Source organism: Sceloporus occidentalis, unplaced genomic scaffold, assembly GCF_023333645.1.
Source record: "Sceloporus occidentalis isolate IW3139 unplaced genomic scaffold, rSceOcc1.0.p SCAF_8, whole genome shotgun sequence".
Lineage (NCBI taxonomy): Eukaryota > Metazoa > Chordata > Lepidosauria > Squamata > Phrynosomatidae > Sceloporus > Sceloporus occidentalis.
The window spans coordinates 9,426,439-9,450,042 of NW_028316988.1; the positions used below are offsets into that span (position 1 = coordinate 9,426,439).

Sequence of the window (23,604 nt, forward strand, 5' to 3'; positions counted from 1 at the left end):
CTTTGGAAATTATAGCTACTTGCTATGCTATAACTGAGCTGGAAATATGCATGCAGCATATTTTCTCTTGCATGGAACTGAGTTGGTTCCATGCACTCTTATCTCCCAGGAAAGCTGCTGATGCAGGGCTAGACCCTGATCCTGGCACCCATAACCTGGATTTAAATAGGACTAACCAAGGATGGTTTGGCATGGTACAAAGCCACGTCCCATGCACATGATAGATGGGAACAGTAAGTACTTGGACAGACAGCTCCTGTAAATATGAAGACCAAGAATGGTTTCTCAATCATATCACTGAAAAAGAACAAGGATCTTGCAAGTTCTTAATCTTGCACATCGAGATACTGCTTGAGGTTTTTGGAACGAGGGAGGCTCTGTGCAGCAATCTGGATTGCATGGCGTTTCACATCACTTTGCAAAAGGCAATTTAGACGCCGGGGTTGGGATGCAATCTTGAATGCCATTGACCTGATAATATCTATGTGGGCATCAAAAGCCCTGAGCATGACTTTGAATTACGAAGAAGGCGCTTAGGAGGGAGCCGGAGTATCCAGAAGTCACAGAAACTACTTATTTATTGCTAACCCTTCCCCAAGTTATCATCGGATCTTGGGGTAGCTTACAGTAAAGCCAATTGAGCGGTTTAAGACATAGAATGACAAGATGTCAGACGCAGACGGAGGTACATTTTACGTACTTCCTTCCTGCTTTTCCAAAAGGATATGGATGGAGTAAGTGTATCGATATACTTCAAAACTGCATCCAAAGTGTATCCAAGTATATTCAAAGCATATTATTATTATTATTATTATTATTATTATTATTATTAAAAGCATATTATTATTATTATTATTATTATTATTATTGAGCTTTATTTATAAAGCACTGTAAATTTACACAGCGCTGGACATGCGATAAATTAAAACAGATAAAATAAACCTTGCTATGGCATACATACTACGAAAAATATTAAACATAATACATATACATAATACATATATACATACATATGCATAATGTTTAATAATACATATACAGTGGGTCCTCGCCTTACGCGGGGATCCGTTCTGATTCCCGCTGCGTAAGGCGAATTCCGCCTATGCTCAAGCCCCATTGTAAACAATGGGGCTCGTGCACGGTGGTGCGGCGGCGCGCAGGGCGCAACGGGCGCGCGCGCCCATTCCGCTCTGTGCGTGCCCCGCGGCTTGAGCGCGTATGCTCAAGCCGCGTAAGGCGCGCCCGTGTATGATGCAGGCGTGCTGTACATATACATAATGTTTAATAATAATTAAACACCATACATATTCTCTGATTCTACGATTCTACGATTCTATGTGCAAAGCATATTCCAAAAAGGACTAAAATATGGATGAAGTAAATATATTGATGTAGTGGTTTGAGTGTTGGACTGTGACTCCATTTATTTCTTGGACCACATAAGAAACATGTTCTTGTGTGGCTTGTGTTTTGGGGTGTTTTCTATATTTATGCTTTACTGAATTTCTTTCCCCAATCCATGGGAGCTGAACATTGGCAAAGAGACCAAGCAAATAAATACACGGACCGAATGCCCTCCCACAGGACGAAATGAGCTCTCCGCTCAAGTTGCATGATTTGCTCATTGTCTGAAAAATTGTACAATATTATTGAGAAATAAGAGGCCAAGATGCATCACCGATCCACCGTCGAAGAGGATTAGATATGTGCAGCGCCGCATAATCTGAACTTCTGCGCTCATGAAGAAACAATCCGCAAATCACTTTGGAAAACACACTGATACACAATTAAGAACGATCTGCAATAGTATTTGCAATGACTGAATTCTCCCCTGCCTAGTTAATATCCCTGTGGGCGGCAGATCGCGGTTTACAACTGATGTATTTCTAAACAAAGAAGAGATGCAATTTGGAGATGCCATCTTGGCTTCCTTTCTTCTTGATGGCTGTCTTTGTGGGCTTGCATTTATTAGGCCTTTCAAAACCTCAGATGTTTCAGAAGGATTTAGTTATTTATTCGGATAGGACATCTCCGTATCCTGCTGGATGTGTGCAACTTGTTTCTTGTTCCCCTGAGCAAGAAATATGTATAAAACCGAGGTGTATATTTGTTTAAAACAATGTATTTGTCTAAAAGATCCCCCCCCCCCAGGCCAGAAACTTTTAAAAGGAGAGCTAGATATCTAGCAAAAACCATGTTTAAACAATGATGCTTTTAAAAGATCAGAAGAAAATGAGGACTTGGAAGGGCAGCTATGAAGGAACTAGAGAAGATCTCGAAGTGTCAAGATATATCCTTGAATACTGAAGTTATGGTGGTCCATGCCGTTGTATTTCTCATTTCTAGGTAGGTTTGTGAGAGGTAGACAAGATCCCGAAGGGTGAAGATATATCCTTTAATACTAATGATAGGATGGTCCATGCCCTCATAGTCCCCATTTCTATGTTGGTTTATGAGAGGTAGACAAGGCCCTGAAGGGTCAAGATATATCCTTTAATACTAACGATAGGATGGTCCATGCCCTCATAGTCCCCATTTCTATGTTGGTTTATGAGAGGTAGACAAGGCCCTGAAGGGTCAAGATATATCCTTTAATACTAACGATAGGATGGTCCATGCCATCGTAGTTCCCATTTCTATGTTGGTTTATGAGAGGTAGACAAGGCAAGATATATCCTTTAATACTAATGATAGGATGGTCCATGCCCTCATAGTCCCCATTTCTATGTTGGTTTATGAGAGGTAGACAAGGCCCTGAAGGGTCAAGATATATCCTTTAATACTAATGATAGGATGGTCCATGCCCTCATAGTCCCCATTTCTATGTTGGTTTATGAGAGGTAGACAAGGCCCTGAAGGGTCAAGATATATCCTTTAATACTAACGATAGGATGGTCCATGCCCTCATAGTCCCCATTTCTATGTTGGTTTATGAGAGGTAGACAAGGCCCTGAAGGGTCAAGATATATCCTTTAATACTAACGATAGGATGGTCCATGCCCTCATAGTCCCCATTTCTATGTTGGTTTATGAGAGGTAGACAAGGCCCTGAAGGGTCAAGATATATCCTTTAATACTAATGATAGGATGGTCCATGCCCTCATAGTCCCCATTTCTATGTTGGTTTATGAGAGGTAGACAAGGCCCTGAAGGGTCAAGATATATCCTTTAATACTAATGATAGGATGGTCCATGCCCTCATAGTCCCCATTTCTATGTTGGTTTATGAGAGGTAGACAAGGCCCTGAAGGGTCAAGATATATCCTTTAATACTAACGATAGGATGGTCCATGCCCTCATAGTCCCCATTTCTATGTTGGTTTATGAGAGGTAGACAAGGCCCTGAAGGGTCAAGATATATCCTTTAATACTAACGATAGGATGGTCCATGCCATCGTAGTTCCCATTTCTATGTTGGTTTATGAGAGGTAGACAAGGCAAGATATATCCTTTAATACTAATGATAGGATGGTCCATGCCCTCATAGTCCCCATTTCTATGTTGGTTTATGAGAGGTAGACAAGGCCCTGAAGGGTCAAGATATATCCTTTAATACTAATGATAGGATGGTCCATGCCCTCATAGTCCCCATTTCTATGTTGGTTTATGAGAGGTAGACAAGGCCCTGAAGGGTCAAGATATATCCTTTAATACTAACGATAGGATGGTCCATGCCCTCATAGTCCCCATTTCTATGTTGGTTTATGAGAGGTAGACAAGGCCCTGAAGGGTCAAGATATATCCTTTAATACTAACGATAGGATGGTCCATGCCCTCATAGTCCCCATTTCTATGTTGGTTTATGAGAGGTAGACAAGGCCCTGAAGGGTCAAGATATATCCTTTAATACTAATGATAGGATGGTCCATGCCCTCATAGTCCCCATTTCTATGTTGGTTTATGAGAGGTAGACAAGGCCCTGAAGGGTCAAGATATATCCTTTAATACTAATGATAGGATGGTCCATGCCCTCATAGTCCCCATTTCTATGTTGGTTTATGAGAGGTAGACAAGGCCCTGAAGGGTCAAGATATATCCTTTAATACTAACGATAGGATGGTCCATGCCCTCATAGTCCCCATTTCTATGTTGGTTTATGAGAGGTAGACAAGGCCCTGAAGGGTCAAGATATATCCTTTAATACTAACGATAGGATGGTCCATGCCCTCATAGTCCCCATTTCTATGTTGGTTTATGAGAGGTAGACAAGGCCCTGAAGGGTCAAGATATATCCTTTAATACTAACGATAGGATGGTCCATGCCCTCATAGTCCCCATTTCTATGTTGGTTTATGAGAGGTAGACAAGGCCCTGAAGGGTCAAGATATATCCTTTAATACTAATGATAGGATGGTCCATGCCCTCATAGTCCCCATTTCTATGTTGGTTTATGAGAGGTAGACAAGGCCCTGAAGGGTCAAGATATATCCTTTAATACTAACGATAGGATGGTCCATGCCATCGTAGTTCCCATTTCTATGTTGGTTTATGAGAGGTAGACAAGGCCCTGAAGGGTCAAGATATATCCTTTAATACTAATGATAGGATGGTCCATGCCCTCGTAGTCCCCATTTCTATGTTGGTTTATGAGAGGTAGACAAGGCCCTGAAGGGTCAAGATATATCCTTTAATACTAACGATAGGATGGTCCATGCCATCGTAGTTCCCATTTCTAGCTGAAATACAATACAGTCGGCCCTTCTTATACACGGATTTTTTATACACGGATTCAAGCATACACGGTTTGAAAATGTTCCAAAAAAGTATAAATTTACCTTGATGTTCCATTTTTTATTAGGGACACCATTTTGCTATGTCATTATACTTAATGGGACTTGAGCATACACGGATTTTGTTATACACGGGGGATCTTGGAACCAAACACCAGCGTATAACAAGGATCCACTGTATGTTATCTGCTAAGAAACACCGCGTTTCAAGTCGCCTTGTCACCCGCGTCCGTGACCAGCGACTACTCACTCCGACATTGTACAGGAAGTTCCCAAAATCAACTCATTTGAGATGTGGTGCTGGAGGAAAGTTTTTTGGATACCATGGACTTCTAAACCACACACCTCCACCTTCATAGTCACCACAAGAAGATGCCAGCTCAATGTGGCACCCCTCCAACCCAAGTCCTCAGGGCCAAGAGTTGAGTCATAGAAGTAAATCTTGCAGCCAGATAGCGATAGGAGAACACCATGAGCTCTGCAAAGATGATCTCAGTTGGCATCCCTATCTAACTCCAGGAAGACTTCGTTCCAGATGGATAGATTCAGCCAAGGAAATACCTGCACCTACTCCTACCCTGACTTACCTAACTCTACCCCTCCTCCTATTCCTACTCTCTTACCTACCTCTACCTCTACCTCTATCCCTACCCCTACCCTGACGTACTTAACTATACCCCTAACCCATCCCTACCCTCTTACCTAACTATACTCCTACCCTCTTACCTAACTCTATCCCTACCCCTGCCCTGATGTACCTAACTCTAAATCTAACCCATCCCTACCCTCTTACCTAACACTACCCTTACTCCTATTCCTACTCTCTTACCTAACTCTACCGCTACCCTAACCCCTACACTAACTTACCTTACTCTACCCCTACCCCATCACTACGCTCTTACCTAACTCTACTCTTACCCCTAACCCATTTCTACCCTCTTACCTAACTCTACCCCTTCCCCTTCCCCATCTCCTACCCCTACCCTGACTTACCAAACTCTACTCCTACCCCTACCCTGCAATGTAATGTGTGGGAAAAGAAACTTGGCCACAACATGCAGTGCGGAGTGTGCAGATATGGTTAGAAGTAGATAGGGTAATGCCCCTTACTTGCGATTCATGACTATCAAACATATCATTATGAGCCGAAACGAGAGTAGGCCCATTGCGTCAAAGCATCATTCTTAGGCGTTTACATTCAGCAGTTAATGTGATAGGTCTGACCAAGCTGGGACTAACCAATCTATTTAAGGGCTAGGTATTTAACATCTGACTTCCAGACTTTCTGGGTTTTCTTCTAGGTTACTCTTTTGTGGGTGCTATTGTGAGGTAAAGCTTCCGAAATCATTGGCGCAACAAGATATTTAATCTCCAATTCCCTTCTTCTTGGTTAACGGAATGGCATTTGCTCCAGCCCTGTGGATGCTTCTATACGGGATCCTTTGCCTACTAAGCTTCCCGTTCATATGGGCAATTTACTACGATATGACGAAGACACATATTCCCCCAGGAATCAACCAGTATGCTAAAATACGATTATTTTCTTTTACTACTAGTTTTATACTTGGACTGGTAAGTTGCCTTGATTTCAGGATATCCTTTTATGTCGATCTGTTTCTATTATGAGATGTATGTTGCGTAGTGGGCCTATTTAAGTATGCAGTGCTGGAAGCTATTTGTTGAAAGTGCTATGTAGTCCAAAGTCAGTGTTATTTCATATCACTCTGCTATTAATCTTTTGCTGCCCTGGGGTGGCATTAGTTCTTCCACGAGGCCCATGTTCCAAACTTTGCGTACTATACATCTGTTGGAGCGAGTCCAGCTCTGCCCCGTCTTCTGGCAATTTCAAGCCTAGCCGTAACGAAAATGAAAAATGCAGTTAGACCTTTGTGAAAAATGGTTTTGAAGCAATTGTTTAAATATGTCCAGCCGTTCCAGATATAGAGTCTCGGAACAAAGGGCTGATCCTTGATCACTCCAATTCCCCTTCAGGAGATAAACCAATATTTGACCTCCAGCAGAAAAGACGATTGTTTTCCGTACAACGTTGTCTTCGTTCAAAGAATGTGACTTTGTAATGTGTGCTAATCTAACTGGGGTCAAATGCCACTTGTGAATATATCAATCATGTGGGAGGTGTAAAATATTCCATAAAACTATCCCATTTTCCAATAGACATATCTACCTACCTACCTACCTACTTAGATATTATGAAAACTGTTTCTATAGACAGACATTCTATGTTGATGTGTTTATCCACAGTTGTCTGGGTTGTTGTACAGTGTGCCTGCGTTATACGTGGGTGCGCTATACGCAGCTTTCAGCATACGGTGAAAACCGCAAGGGGCGGCATGTCCCATTCAGATGAATGGGGCACGTGCCTGCGGTGCACCTGCACCACCTCACCGCCATGCCACCACATGCACGAGCCCCATTCACTCGGATGGGATTTCAGCATGCGTGGTATTGGGCTTATGCGGGAAGGGGGTCCGGAACGGATCCCCCACATAAGCCAAGGGCGGACTGTACTTCAATCAATCATGTTAGAGGAATATAGGATATTAACTTCTAGCTATTCTTGTACGGATTGGCGATCCTTACTGTACAGGGAAACAGATTAACCAAAGAACGCCCTGCTAAGCCCATTTCTATTTTGCAAACGCTCTTGCTCTTCAGTCAGCCGTAAGGACAAATAGTCAAGACAAATGCCCTTTCCAAAATACCGGCATTCTTTAGTGAAACAAAAATCTTCAGCTAGCTTTAAGCAGTCAGATCTAGCTCATCTTGAAATGGAACTGATAAGTGGTCCACAGAGCGAGTCCTCACATTCATCCCTTCACTTTCTGTACTTTGGAGCATTTCTTTCAATGCTGGCAGGGATGGATGGAATACACATGTCGCCTTTGCCAAGAAGAAGATATTTCTTATGTCAAGTCGAAGGCTTTCGTGGCTGGCATCCATAATTGTTTTTGTGGGTTTTTCGGGCTCTGTGGCCATGTTCGAGAAGAGTTTCTTCCTGACCTTTCGTCAGCATCTGTGGCTGGCATCTTCTTCTCTTCTTCTTTGTCCTCTGTCCATGTCATTCCCCCATTTGGTCCTTAAATCTATATGTGATAAAGACATGATGTCCCTTAAAATGGGACAGAAACCAGCACAGAAGAGAACGTGCAGAAAAATTCAAGGGATCCCATCTAAATGAAATCCTGTCTAACCTGGGAAGCTAAGTAGGATCTGCCCCAGTTAGTACTTGGATAGGAGACCACCAATGGATCCCCGGTGCTCTTGGCTCTATTTCAGAGGAAGAAAAAGGCAAAAACACTTCTGAGGATTCCTCACTTGGGAAAAAACCCTGTGAAATTAGCGGGGTCACCGTAAGTTGAGAGGCAACCTGAAGATACACATGTATACGGTGCAGAAATATGCTATTTTCAGCACAAAACTACCACATGAACGCTTTGCATAGAATCTCAAGCTACAAAGATTCTTGTCAGTCTACGATTCTTTTCACCAGGGTTGATGGACACCCAAGAGACATGGGTTTTTGACCAATTTTTGAATACAGTCCTCCTTCCGAATTCACTGGGGATCTGTTCCGGACCCCTCCATGAATTCGGACATTTTTGAATACAGTCCTCCTTCCAGATTCACTGGGGATCCGTTCCGGACCTCTCCGTGAATTCGGACATTTTTGAATACAGTCCTCCTTCCGGATTCACTGGGGATCCGTTCTGGACCCCTCCGTGAATTCGGACATTTTTGAATACAGTCCTCCTTCCGGATTCACTGGGGATCCGTTCCGGACCCCTCCGTGAATTCGGACATTTTTGAATACAGTCCTCCTTCCGGATTCACTGGGGATCCGTTCCGGACCCCTCCGTGAATTCGGACATTTTTGAATACAGTCCCCCTTCCGGATTCACTGGGGATCCGTTCCGGACCCCTCCGTGAATTCGGACATTTTTGAATACAGTCCCCCTTCCAGATTCACTGGGGATCCGTTCCGGACCCCTCTATGAATTCGGACATTTTTGAATACAGTCCTCCTTCCAGATTCACTGGGGATCCATTCCAGACCCCTCCGTGAATTCGGACATTTTTGAATACAGTCCTCCTTCCGAATTCACTGGGGATCCATTCCAAACCCCTCCGTGAACTCAGAAATTTGCATATATTCAAGCTCCATAGGCTTGACCAGATATGCGCTCCTGCGTGTGGCTGCGTATGCACACCATAGGTGTGTGCGCCATTAACTTTAATGGAGGTCTCCCCTCTGTGAATAATCAAAACCACAGATCTCAGGTCTGTGAAAATGGAGGGGCGACTGTATATTGAAATAGTTTCCCCATCTCTAGTGACTTACGTTTTCACAAGGGTGACAATCTCAAAGAGTGTTGTTATGGGTCATCATCCATTTTGTCTTGTTACAGCCATAGGCATCAGAGACCTCCAAAGCAGTGTGAAAACTTAGCGCAATGTGCGCATGTGTCACTGCCATTGGTGTCGCCCAGTAGAGGTTTGTGTGTATAAGAGGGAAGGATTGCTTTCCTTTGGGTTTGGAACAAAGCATTCTAGTTAAGACTCATTCCCACTTGCACTTTAAAGTGATTTCCAATTTGGCTTTGCTCCGTGTTGGAAATCGATTCCAAATGGTCCCTCGTTTCCACTATAAAGCAGATCTTTTCTTACCCCGGAGTAATCCCTTTTTGCACCAAATAGAATGTTTTGTGGGGGAATGTAGTTCCCATGAGATACTATACTCCAACATTTTCAAACAAAAAGTTGTGCTTTGTATGACTTTTTGGTGTGTACCATGTTTTGTTGTTGTGGTTGTTGCTGCAAAATATGAAAACTATCATAATCTCACTGAGCAGAGATTTAAAAATGAAAACCCTCATCTTGCTCTAAACAGGGAGTTGTTCTGGAAAAACTTGGCCTTTGCCACCGGAGTAAAATGTGGAAGATCCTTGCAGATGGAATATATCCTGGAAAGTGCTCAAAGCTGACCATCAAAGATCTGATTTTTGACGGTGTCCCAGTGAGGGTTTATTGGCCCAAAACGTCACCGACTGCGAACAGAAGAGGACTGGTGTATTTCTCTGGAGCAATGAACCTTCTTGGAAGCTCTCATAAGTTTTGTTTGGAAAGTCCTACAATTGGTTATTATGCTTCTGTTGTATTTTTGGAGGGATGATGATCCATGTGCTTTATTTATTTTCCTGATATGAAACTCACAACGCAAGAAAGTTTAGAGATATTACTGAAGAAACTGTCAAAATTTACATTCACAAAGTGACATGGTAGAGAGCCAATGTGGTGTCATGATTTGAGCACTAGAATCATAGAATCATACAATCATAGAGTTTAAGAGACTGCAAAGGCCATCCAGTCCAGCCCCATTCTGCCATGCAGGAAATCACAATCAAAGCATCTCTGACAGATGGCCATCCAAAATCTGTTTAAAGACTTCCAAGGAGAGAGATTCCACTACACTTCGAGGAAGGAGTGTGTTCCACTGTTGAACAGCCCTTACGGCCAGGAAGTTCCTCCTACTGTTGAGCTGGAATCTCTTTTCCTGGAGCTTGCGTCCATTGTTTTCTGAGTCCTGTTCTCTGGAGCAGCAGAAAACAAGCTTGCTCCCTCCTCAACATGACATCCCTTCAAGTATTTAAACAGGGCTATTATATCACCTCTTAACCTTCTCTTCTCCAGGCTAAACATCCCCAGCTCCTTAAGTCCTTCCTCATATGGCATGGCTTCCAGACCCTTCACCATTTTAGTCGCTCTCCTAAAATGGTGCACTGCATTATGACTCTGGAGGTCAGGGAAATGTACTTGGAGACCTCGGGCAACTCACATATTCTGAGTATGTAGGGTGACCTTGTAGCACCTTTGAGACAAACGGAAAGAAGGGAGCTGGGAGCATGAGCTTTCGCAGACTAAACTCTACTTTCTCAGATACATATGCATCTGAGGGAGTAGACTTAAGTCTATGAAAACTCATGCTGCCAACTTCTTTCACATTCTCTCAGTGACAGATAACCCTGCAATGGGTTTCCCTTAGGATTGCCTGAAGTCAGAAACAACTTGAATGCATGCAACAACACTTACATGGTTTCTGCAGAACATGATTGTGAACCTGATTTTTATCTTCTGATATCTTTGCTCCTTGCCCCATTCTGCAATGGAGGATGCAAGGTAGCTATAAATCCCAATGCAAAAAGCGACATGCCAAATGCACCGACAAATAGCTACGCGCCACCCAAGAATCTGGAGCTACCCACGAAATAGTTACCTTTGAGGGGTTCTGGCTAGGTAGCCTTGCAGTGAACATGTTCATTGTACAATGCCCCCCCAAAATGATGAATGCATATAGGGAATTGACACAGTGTATGATAACATCAGGATTCCATGACACTTTCTCGCTTCACCCCGCCAATCTTTCCCGCATCAGAAACGCTAATGATTGTGTAATTCTTGCACCACAGAGAGCTTGTGAGTGTGGGTTCAAAAATGTGGGGCAATCATGTAGCATGGAAGGAGGCATCGGTTTGGTTGGGTGTCTTCATTTTCAATAACACCCGATATCGTTTGGGTATTTCAACATAGCATTCCCGGAATCACAAGCTGGAACGTGTCCAGAGGAAGGTGATGAAAAGGGAGAAGGGTCTGGAAACTACGCTTTATGAGGAGGGATCTTGGTCTCATTCTCTTGAGGAAGAGACGGTCAAGGGGTGGCATGACAGACATGCTTAAATGTCTGAAAGGATGTCATGTTGAGGATGGAGCAAGCTGATTTTCTGCTGCTCCAGAAACCAGGACACAGAGCAATGGATGTAAGCTCCAGGAAAAGAGATTCCACCTTAACATTAGGAAGACCTTCCTGATGGTAAGAGCTGTTCAACAGTGGAAGATGCTGCCCCGGAGGATGGTGGGGTCCCCTTCTTTGGAGATTTTTAAACAGATAAGCTTATCGCATTGCCCCAAGGGACGAGATGCAGCGGAACGAAAGGCAGTGGTATGGGGATGGAAAGGGGCCAGGGACGCATTTTGCAGCACACCGGAATGCCGCTGCCACTGCCAGATGTTCCCATTCCATTCCCGATCCGTCCCAGAGGAGGCGATTTTAGGTCAGTTTCTGAACAGTTCCCGAAAATCACCTCCTCTGGCACGGATTGGGAATGTAATAGGAACCTCCGGCGTCATTGGAGTTGGCGTTCCAGTGTGCAGTAAAATGTGTCCCTGGCCCCCTTCCGGTCCCATCCCGCTCCCTTTCGTTCCGCTCCATCGCATCCCTGAGGGCAATGCGATAAGCTTAAGAGGCTGGCTGGCCGTCTATCGAGTGAGCTTTGTTTGTGTCTTCCTGAATGGCAGAGACATGGATGGCCCTGAGGGTCTCTTCCAACTGTAGGATTTTATGTATTCCTGCATGGCAGAATGGGGTTGGACTGGGTGGCCCTTGGGGTCTCTCCCAACTCTAGAATCCTATGATTCCATGAAGCTTCTTCTGGGGAGTGTAGCAACACTGTCCCCTCCCCAGCGCTTAAAGAGGGCTATAGTGATTTGAATATTTGCTTTCATTTTAATACACATGGAGGAGGCATGTCGAAGTCGGCGGTGGTAGTCTCCCAAGGGCACACAGACAGGGGCAATTCAGCTCCCTAATTCTTGGCTGGGAAAAGGTTGTGATAAAGAGCTGCGATCAAATGATTAACTTGCATAACTCTGAAATGTTAACGGAGCCCATTGACCGATTGCAAAAACCGTGCCTTTTGCAGAAGCAAGCGAACGATTCTGCCGCTACCTTGCTCACGAAAGCGACACCGTCGTTGTGAACGTCAAGTAAGTAAGTCTGGTGGAGGCACCAGTGCTGTCTGACAGAGAAGGCGAAATGTCTCACAAAACCACAAACCCCCAAATTCCATAGCACTGAGCCATGAAAGTTAAAGTAGGGTCAAACTGCCTATTAGCTTCCGGGTTCAGTACAAGATATTGGTTATTACCTATAAAGCCCTAGAGAAACACTATGAACAATTTGTGTGCAGAATAAGTCTCTGGGCCCACTTTGGAATGGGTCTATTCTGGGATGGTGGGTCTATTCTGGGATGGGATATGTGATAAGCCTTGGCGTTATTAGCATCCTCCTCTTACCAACTTGGACCATATGTGTCACAATCGAATCCAAGTTCTCCCAAAAGGTAGCAGTCAATAGACTGGATAAGTTTCATTTATAAACAGACAGCAACTGTTAGGCAAGATCCCAGATAGATGGATGGATAAACACATTTGTTATATAGCATGCACATTTCTATTGTTGTTGCTATTATCATGAGCATTCTTATTCGCTCCTGTTAAAAATCATGTTTTATCTAACCATTTTGGGCCTTCATGGAACGAAAAAGGAGGCTGGTATCATTATATGGCATTACTAATAAAGGTATTTGATTTAGCGAGAGGCCCAGAAGCCTTGCCATGTGGAACAATGCTTAAAACCTTTCTCATTGACATTTCAGATATCGACTCTCGCTCAGTCATCATCATCTGATGCAGATGCTCAACTGTTGTGCACCTACAATACACTTCTTAAAGAATGCCAAAGACTATGGAGTGGACCCCAATTGTGTCGCCGTTTGTGGGGACAGTAGCGGAGGGACTGTTGCTACTCTAGTTTGTCATAGGCTGGTGACCATTAAGGATCTCCCCAAACTCCGAGCCCAGATTCTGTTCTACCCCTTTTTCCAGACGCTGGACTTCTCTCTGCCGTCGTATCAGCAAAACCAATCCGTCCCCCCCTTGTTCAAGAAACGGACCATCAGACTTATTATCCGGTATTTGAATGAGGACATTAAAGATCTGGGTGGGATTATGAAGAATGCACATGTTCCAGAGGAGATGAGGGTGAAGTACAGAAAATGGGTCCATGCTGATCATGTTCCGGAAGAGTTCAGGGCAAGAGGTTACGTCCCCCAGGTGCCTGCCCCCTTTTCGGAAGAGCTTTATGAAAGGATGAAAATCAGCTTTGATCCAAGGTTCTGTCCGCTTTTAGCAGAGGATGCCATTCTTCGCCACCTCCCTGAGATGTTCCTGTTAACTTGTGAGTATGATGTTGTTCGGGATGATAGTCTGTTGTATAAGAAACGCCTAGAGGACAATGGCGTTCCAGTGCGGTGGCACCATCTCAAGGATGGAATCCATGGAGTCTTGTCCATGATTGACAATTGGCCCTGTGACTTGCTGAGTACACAAATCGGTTTCCAACATACAATACATTTCTTAGAATCTCTGTAAGACGCCATGCTCTCTTTTCCTTAGCAATGCTATCCTTATGTTTTTCTGGAGGACTGTGCTTCTGACGTTATGCACCTAATGTTGGGGAGAATAAAATGTTATCATCTTTCTAACAGTGCAAAAATGTTGTATTCAATTATGTGGAGTGCGGCAAAGGATTCTCAATAAAGATTTTCAACTTAATCACACTGGAACTTAGTGGACTCTCCTTTATTGCAGCTTTAGAAACAGAGAGGTTTACCACACAGCTCCTGCATGGAACGAAAGGGAGTGGGATGGGAACAGAATGGGGACAGAAAGTTCCCATTCCGTTCCTGATCCGTCCCAGAGGAGACGATTTTCAGGAATACTTCTGAACAGTTCAGTTGTTGTCAGAACCAGTTAAGATCAAGTATAATATTAGACATATCCAGTTATTTAATATTCACTTCATGTATTCAGCTCATATATGGTCACTGTTGTATGTTTAATATATATATATTGATCTGGATAGTTCTGTGTGTTGAGACATTGCATAGTGTTGGGGGTTGGGAAAATAAGGTGGAATATTAAGGGTGAGGTTTGGCTTGTGGATGGGGCCCTGCTGAGGGGTTTGGGATGTGGGACAGAAGGTAACGGTTCTTCAACTGTAAGGGGGCTGTTTGCCGTGGGGATTGGGTCCTGGGTGGCATTTTAAAGTGGGAACCTTTCCTTGTGCCTTCAGATTCTGCAAAGACGTGCTTGTGGTTACTTCTGCTGTGCCTGAGGTTCTCAATTCTCACAGTTGTAGACTCCTGAAATGTCAAGGAGCTGATGACAAGACCCTTTCCATGTCATTCTTTCCAGGCAATACCTTGATTCTATAATATATTATCTCCTCTTTCATGCTTGTTTATTGCACAGGATTCCTCAAACGGTACAAAAGGGGCCAGGAAGAGAATGGAATGAGCAAGGGATGCATTTTACAGCACACAGGAAGTCCCCGTTCCATTCCGTTCCATTCCCCATCTGTCCCAGTTTGAGAACTCCTCTGGGGCGGATGGAGAATGGAACGGGGACTTCTGGCGGCGTTGGCATTCTATGCGCAGTAAAGTGCATCCCTCACTCGTCCCTCTCTTGTTCCGTTCACTTCTCAACCCCTTTTGTACCGTTCTAGCCAGCCCTGTGCGATAAACTCAGTGTCCTCCTGTTGATACCTAAGGACCTTATTACATCCTCCTGCTGCTCCACCACAATTGCACCAGTCTAAGAATGGAAGCATGCCGGTTTGGCTTCATATCTGATCACACTTTCCCTCATGATAGTGCTTTGGCAATTCTTGGTTGTGTGATCTGCTTTCCACACTGCCACATTCTGCATTCCAGAGGAAGAGGAGAAATGAGTGATCAAGGCCTGCTACAGACGGGTGGGAAATGGCGTGCCTGTGCCGATTCTAGGGTTGTGGAGTGCACAGCAACCGCAAACATGTTTAGATCTGATCCTAACCAACAAGGATGACTTGGTTAATGGGGTGCAAGTGGTGGGATCCTTAGGTGGAAGTGACCATGTTCTCCTGGAGTTTGTTATACAGTGGAAAGGAGAAGCCAGGCAGAGTCAGACACGCATCCTAGACTTTAGGAGAGCGGATTTCAGTAAACTTAGAGAAGTATTGAAGGTGATCCCGTGGTCAGAAATACTAAAAGAAAAGGTAGTTCAGGACGGATGGGACTTTCTCAAAAGGGAGATACTGAAGGCACAATTTCAAACAGTTCCAGTGAGAAAGAAAAATGGGAGGTGTCTCAAGAAACCAGGATGGATGACTAAGGAACTTTCAGCTGAGCTAAGTTTTAAATGGAAAATGTATAAAAAATGGAAAAGGGGGAAATCACCAAAGAAGAATTGAAAGAAATAGCAGGCATGTGTAGGGATAAAGTCAGAAAAGCTAAAGCGCAGAATGAACTCAGGCTTGCTAGAGAGGTTAAATACAACAAAAAGGGCTTTTTTGGATATGTCCGCAGCAAAAGGAAGAAGAAGGAAATGGTAGGACCACTGCGTGGAGAAGATGACAAAATGCTAACAGAAGACAGAGAAAAGGCACAATTACTCAAGACCTTCTTTGCCTCAGTCTTCTCAGAAAAGGAAAAGGGAGCTCAACCTGAGGATAATGGAGCAGAGGACAGAAAAGAGGAATTTCAGAACAGAATAAGTAAAGAGATAGTAGAGGAATACCTTGTTAATCTAAATGAATTTAAGTCTCCAGGACCAGATGAACTCCATCCAAGGGCATTAAAAGAACTGGCAAATGTCATATCGGAGCCATTGGCAATAATCTTTGAAAACTCCTGGAGAACAGGAGAAATCCCAGCAGAATGGAGGAGGGCAAACGTTGTCCCCATCTTCAAAAAGGGGAAAAAAGAGGATCCCAACAATTATCATCCAGTTAGTCTGACATCAATCCCAGGAAAGATTCTGGAGCAGATCATTAAACAGAGAGTCTGTGAACATCTAGAAGGCAATGCCATCATCACAAAAAGTCAACATGGGTTTCAGAGAAAGAAATCATGCCAGACAAACCTGATCGCCTTCTTTGATAAAATGACCATCTTGGTAGATGAAGAGAATGCTGTGGATATAGTATATCTTGATTTCAGTAAGGCCTTTGACAAGGTTTCCCATGACATTCTTGCAAAGAAGCTTGTAAAATGTGGGTTAGACAAGGTAACTGTTACATGGATTTGTAAATGGTTGACTGGCCGAACCCAAAGGATGGCCAGCCATGGCTCCTTTTCATCCTGGAGAGAGGTGACCAGTGGGGTGTCCAGTGGGGCTCTGTCCTGGGCCCAGGGCTATTCAACATCTTTATCAATGACTTGGATGACAGAATTGGGGGCATACTTATCCAATTTGCAGATGACACCAAACTAGGAGGAGTAGCTAATACTCCAGAGGACAGGATCAAGATTCAAAATGACCTGAATAGACTAGAAAGCTGGGCCAAAGCTAACAAAATGAAATTCAGCAGAAAGAAATGTAAGGTACCGCACTTAGGGCAGAAAAATAAAATGCACAAATATAGGATTATGGGGGACACCTGGATGAACGAGAGACTTCTACGTGTGAAAGGGATCTAGAAAGGGATCTTAGACCATAATTTGAACATGAGTCAACAGTGCGATGTGGCAGCTAAAAAGGCCAATGCAATTTTAGGCTGCATCATTAAAAGTATAGTGTCCAGATCAAGAGAAGTAATAGTGCCACTCTATTCTGCTTTGCTCAGGCCCCACCTGGAATATTGTGTCCAGTTCTGGGCAAAACAATTCAAAAAGGACACTGAGAAAAAGGAGCCATGTGTCCAAAGGAGGGCAACTAATACGGTGAAGCGTCTGGAAACCATGAATCCCTATGAGGAACGACTCAGGGAGCTGGGGATGTTGAGCCTGGAGGAGAGAAGGTTGAGAGGTGATAAGATAGCCCTGTTTAAATATTTGAAGGGATGTCAGGTTGAGGAGGGAGCAAGCTTGTTTTCTGAATAGGAAACAGAACAGTGGATGCAAACTGCAGGAAAGGAGATTCCACCTCAACATTTGGAGGAACTTTGGACAGTGGAACACACTCCTTCCTCGGAGTGTAGTGGCGTCTCCTTCCTTAGAGGTCTTCAAACAGAGAATAGATGGCCAGCTGTCAATGGGGGATGCTTTGATTTAGATTTCCGCATGGCAGAATGGGGTTGGACTGGATGGCCCTTGGGGTCTCTTTCAACTCTACATTTCTATGATTCTATTATTCTATGGTCCATGTCATCATAGTCCCCATTTCTATGTAGGTTTGTGAGAAGTAGACAAGATCCCAAAGGGTCAAGATATATCCTTTAATACTAATGATAGGATGACCCATGCCATCGTAGTTCCTATTTCTAGCTGAAATATAACATGTTATCTGGCTAAGAAACACCACGTTTCGAGTCGCCTTGTCACCCGCGTCCGTGACCAGCGACTACTCACTCCGCCATTGTACAGGTAGTCCTCAAAATCAACTCATTTGAGATGTGGTGCCGGAGGAGAGTTTTTTGGATACCATGGACTTCTAAACCACACACCTCCACCTTCATAGTCACCACAAGAAGATGCCAGCTCAATGTGGCACCCCTCCAACCCAAGTCCTCAAGGCCAAGAGTTGAGTCATAGAAGTAAATCTTGCAGCCAGATAGCGATAGGAGAACACCATGAGCTCTGCAAAGATGATCTCAGTTGGCATCCCTATCTAACTCCAGGAAGACTTCGTTCCAGATGGATAGATTCAGCCAAGGAAGCCACCGCCTTGAGTCTGCAAAACCTAATGGTAGGATGACTTGGAGGACTTCCATTCAGAAGGTTCCCACAAGTCGAGATTGGCTTGATGGCCGTCAACAACAACAAGGAAAGTGACACCAAGGGATGGTCCTGACTCTTTATCTCTTCCGCCTCTTCCTTAAGGAATGTTTTTTCCTTCTGCTGCCATCATGTGGCCTGAACACTTCGTAGCTTGGCTCCAGAACTGGATGAAGCATTTCAACCTTATCACGCAATGCTTTGGTGCACCCTAGAGAGTGGCGCATATGTTCGTCTCTGGTGGAAATAGCCCAGATAGAGTGACATTTTGGTCAGATGTTTTCTCTAAAGAGCCAGCATAGTGTAGTAGCCTCAGTGTTGGACGAAGACTCTGGAGACCAGGGTTCAAATCCTGGCTCAACCATGGATAGGCAAGCTTTCCAGAACTCAGCTCAGAGACCAAAGGCCACGGACTGAAGCTCATGCTCAAAACTTCTTTCTTTCAGTTAGTCTCAAAGGCGCTCCAAGATCCCTCTGCATACAGATTTTCCAGACTAACATGGCTATATCTTTGAGTACTGCTGTTTATTATGTTAAAATACAATTGACAGTTTAGCTTGGACCAAAAGCAATAAATCAGATTGTACGCCCGTGGCAGGTTTTATTATTCTTATCGATTTTATCCATTCTATGTACAGCGCTGTGCAACCTTACAGAGCTTTATAAATATCATCATCATCATCATCATCATCATCATCATCATCATCATCATCATCATCACTGAATGATGGGATAAAGTTTTGGCCTCAGTTTAACAGTGCAATTCCATCTGTTACGTTTGGGACAAGGGTATTTTATTGTTTTCCAGTCATTTCCAATTGTATGCCAAATTATTCTATGTAATTTTCCATTTTAGTGGGAAAATGTTCATTAAAACAAATACAGTCCTTATCAAGACAGAGGGAATGAGTGCGATTAGAGTACCCTTGGAGTAAGCTGGAAGGATATAGCAGGGTTAAAAGAGTTGGTTGCTTTTTTTCTATTGGTAAGAAAAGAAATGCCCACAATTTGTTTCCGGTTTCGTTACAGCTTTTGTTGGTCGGAAATGTTATTTTGTAGAATGGTTTTATCTTAATGCAAAACTTCCTAACAAAGCATAAAATAAAAAATACCTGCACCTACTCCTACCCTGACTTACCTAACTCTACCCCTACTCCTATTCCTACCCTCTTACCTACCTCTACCTCTACCTCTACCTCTACCCCTACCCCTACCCTCTTACCTAACTCTACCCCTACCCCTACCCCTACCCTCTTACCTAACTCTATCCCTACCCCTGCCCTGACTTACCTAACTCTAACCCTAACCCATCCCTACCCAATTACCTAACTCTACCCTTACTCCTATTCCTACCCTCTTACCTACCTCTACCCCTACCTCCACCCCTACCCTGACATACCTTACTCTACCCCTAACCCATCCCTACCCTCTTACCTAACTCTACCCTTACTCCTATTCCTACTCTCTTTCCTACCTCTACCTCTACCTCTACCTGTTTCCCTACCCCTACCCCTACTTTGAAATACCTTACTCTACCCCTAACCCATCCCTACCCTCTTCCCTAACTCTACCCCTACCCCTACTCCTACCCTCTTACCTAACTCTACCCCTACTCCTATTCCTACCCTCTTACCTACCTCTACCTCTATCACTATTATTATTATTATTATTATTATTATTATTATTATTATTATTAACTTTTATTTATAAAGCGCTGTAAATTTACACAGCGCTGTACATGCAATCTTTTAGTTAGACGATTCCCTGCCCTCAGGCTTACAATCTAAAAAGACACGACACAAAAGGAGAAGGGAGTGATGGTGGGGAATGGTATCAGGTCCAGCAGTTCTTCTCCTCCTCCAAGGCCTGGACCAAGGCAGATGGACTGGAGGAAGGGCTTGGCTTCTTAATGGATGGTTAAAAGGAGGCTTCCTGGGTCAGAGAGGGGCTCGCCTCTGGGAACGCTTCTCTAAACAATATAGTCTTTAATTCAGTTTTGAAACAGGTTAGAGAAGTGATGAGGTGTGCATGTGGAGGAAGAAGGTTCCAGGAGTAAGGGGCAGCAAGCGAGAAGGGACGAATATGGGAGGGGGCAGTGGTAGTCCTACACTGTGACAGGAGACCTTGACTACAAGAGCGGAGGGTGCAAGTAGGAATGTAAGGAGAAAGAAGGTCAGATAAGTAAGGAGGGGCCAATCCATGGAGGGCTTTGAAAGTCAATAATAAAAGCTTGTACCGGATGCAGAAGGGTAAGGGGAGCCAATGAAGGGAGGATAAAAGAGGTGATATATCCCTACCCTGACATATCTTACTCTACCCCTAACCCAGTGATGGTAAACCTTTTAGAGGCTGAGTGCCCAAACTGCAACCCAAAACCCACTTATTAATTGAAAAGTACCATGTCCCTCTGGCTTTCTAGTAACAAACTCTAGCAAACTCAGTGCTGGGGCGACGGCACATGTGCCCACAGAGAGTGCTCTGAGTGCCACCTTTGGCACGCATTCCATAGCTTCGCCATCACTGCCCTAACCCATCCCTACCCGCTTACCGAATTCTATCCCTACTCCTATTCCTATCCTCTTACCTAACTCTCCCTCTCCCTCTACTCCTACCCTGACTTACCTAACTCTACCTCTAACCCATCCCTACCCTCTTACCTAACTCTACCCTTACTCCTATTCCTACTCTCTTACCTAACTATACCGCTACTCTACCCCTACCCATCCCTACCCTCTTACCTAACTCTACTCTTACCCCACCCCATCCCTACCCGCTTACCTAATTCTATCCCTACTCCTATTCCTATCCTCTTGCCTAACTCTACTTCTACCTCTACCTCTCCCCCTACTCCTACCCCTACCCTGACTTACCAAACTCTACTCCTACCCCTACCCTAACTCTAACTCAATGTACCCCTACCCTTACCCCTACTTTTTTGTCTTTTTAGAATTGTATTGTGTTGTTTTAAAGATGTAATCCAACTTCGATCCTTGGGGGAAGTGGGAATTATTATTATTATTATTATTATTATTATTATTATTATTATTATTATTATTATCCCTACCTAACTCTAGCCCAACTCCAACTCTTACCCTAATCTTATGCCTGGCACAGTAAAATGAACTCCATGAAATTGCTTGAGGCAGCTTGATTGCACACTGTGTTCCTGCAGCTCTCACAATGTAATGTGGGAAGAGAAACTTGGCCACAACATGCAGTGCAGAATGTGCAGATATGGTTAGAAGTAGATAGGGTAATGCCCCTTACTTGCGATTCATGACTATCAAACATATCATTATGAGCCAAAACGAGAGTAGACTCATTGCGTCAAATCATCATTCTTAGGTGTTTACATTCAGCAGTTAATGTGATAGGTCTGACCAAGCTGGGACTAACCAATCTATTTAAGGGCTAGGTATTTAACATCTGACTTCCAGACTTTCTGGGTTTTCTTCTAGGTTACTCTTTTGTGGGTGCTATTGTGAGGTAAAGCTTCCGAAATCATTGGCGCAACAAGATATTTAATCTCCAATTCCCTTCTTCTTGGTTAACGGAATGGCATTTGCTCCAGCCCTGTGGATGCTTCTATACGGGATCCTTTGCCTACTAAGCTTCCCGTTCATATGGGCAATTTACTACGATATGACGAAGACACATATTCCCCCAGGAATCAACCAGTATGCTAAAATACGATTATTTTCTTTTACTACTAGTTTTATACTTGGACTGGTAAGTTGCCTTGATTTCAGGATATCCTTTTATGTCGATCTGTTTCTATTATGAGATGTATGTTGCGTAGTGGGCCTATTTAAGTATGCAGTGCTGGAAGCTATTTGTTGAAAGTGCTATGTAGTCCAAAGTCAGTGTTATTTCATATCACTCTGCTATTAATCTTTTGCTGCCCTGGGGTGGCATTAGTTCTTCCACGAGGCCCATGTTCCAAACTTTGCGTACTATACATCTGTTGGAGCGAGTCCAGCTCTGCCCCGTCTTCTGGCAATTTCAAGCCTAGCCGTAACGAAAATGAAAAATGCAGTTAGACCTTTGTGAAAAATGGTTTTGAAGCAATTGTTTAAATATGTCCAGCCGTTCCAGATATAGAGTCTCGGAACAAAGGGCTGATCCTTGATCACTCCAATTCCCCTTCAGGAGATAAACCAATATTTGACCTCCAGCAGAAAAGACGATTGTTTTCCGTACAACGTTGTCTTCGTTCAAAGAATGTGACTTTGTAATGTGTGCTAATCTAACTGGGGTCAAATGCCACTTGTGAATATATCAATCATGTGGGAGGTGTAAAATATTCCATAAAACTATCCCATTTTCCAATAGACATATCTACCTACCTACCTACCTACTTAGATATTATGAAAACTGTTTCTATAGACAGACATTCTATGTTGATGTGTTTATCCACAGTTGTCTGGGTTGTTGTACAGTGTGCCTGCGTTATACGTGGGTGCGCTATACGCAGCTTTCAGCATACGGTGAAAACCGCAAGGGGCGGCATGTCCCATTCAGATGAATGGGGCACGTGCCTGCGGTGCACCTGCACCACCTCACCGCCATGCCACCACATGCACGAGCCCCATTCACTCGGATGGGATTTCAGCATGCGTGGTATTGGGCTTATGCGGGAAGGGGGTCCGGAACGGATCCCCCACATAAGCCAAGGGCGGACTGTACTTCAATCAATCATGTTAGAGGAATATAGGATATTAACTTCTAGCTATTCTTGTACGGATTGGCGATCCTTACTGTACAGGGAAACAGATTAACCAAAGAACGCCCTGCTAAGCCCATTTCTATTTTGCAAACGCTCTTGCTCTTCAGTCAGCCGTAAGGACAAATAGTCAAGACAAATGCCCTTTCCAAAATACCGGCATTCTTTAGTGAAACAAAAATCTTCAGCTAGCTTTAAGCAGTCAGATCTAGCTCATCTTGAAATGGAACTGATAAGTGGTCCACAGAGCGAGTCCTCACATTCATCCCTTCACTTTCTGTACTTTGGAGCATTTCTTTCAATGCTGGCAGGGATGGATGGAATACACATGTCGCCTTTGCCAAGAAGAAGATATTTCTTATGTCAAGTCGAAGGCTTTCGTGGCTGGCATCCATAATTGTTTTTGTGGGTTTTTCGGGCTCTGTGGCCATGTTCGAGAAGAGTTTCTTCCTGACCTTTCGTCAGCATCTGTGGCTGGCATCTTCTTCTCTTCTTCTTTGTCCTCTGTCCATGTCATTCCCCCATTTGGTCCTTAAATCTA

The 23,604-nt window shown here is 43.9% G+C and overlaps 1 protein-coding gene across 1 annotated transcript; it reads left to right on the forward strand.

The window, feature by feature from the left end:
- The first annotated feature begins 9,741 nt into the window (after positions 1 to 9,741).
- On the forward strand, positions 9,742 to 14,015 carry LOC149307828 (arylacetamide deacetylase-like 3). The gene is made up of 3 exons (XM_089536818.1): positions 9,742 to 9,865; positions 12,509 to 12,569; positions 13,241 to 14,015. Exons 1-3 carry the CDS (start codon positions 9,835 to 9,837, stop codon positions 14,013 to 14,015), a joined length of 867 nt encoding a protein of 288 aa, XP_089392944.1. The 5' UTR covers positions 9,742 to 9,834.
- The last annotated feature ends 9,589 nt before the right edge of the window (positions 14,016 to 23,604 follow it).

Excerpts from the sequence above, each read along its gene's own strand:
- LOC149307828 (XM_089536818.1), top strand. The coding sequence starts at position 9,835 with ATGAACCTTCTTGGAAGCTCTCATAAGTTTT. Across the intron at positions 9,866-12,508 it reads TGGAAGCTCTCATAAGTTTT|CAAGCGAACGATTCTGCCGC; the intron begins GTTTGGAAAGTC and ends CTTTTGCAGAAG. Across the intron at positions 12,570-13,240 it reads ACCGTCGTTGTGAACGTCAA|ATATCGACTCTCGCTCAGTC; the intron begins GTAAGTAAGTCT and ends TTGACATTTCAG.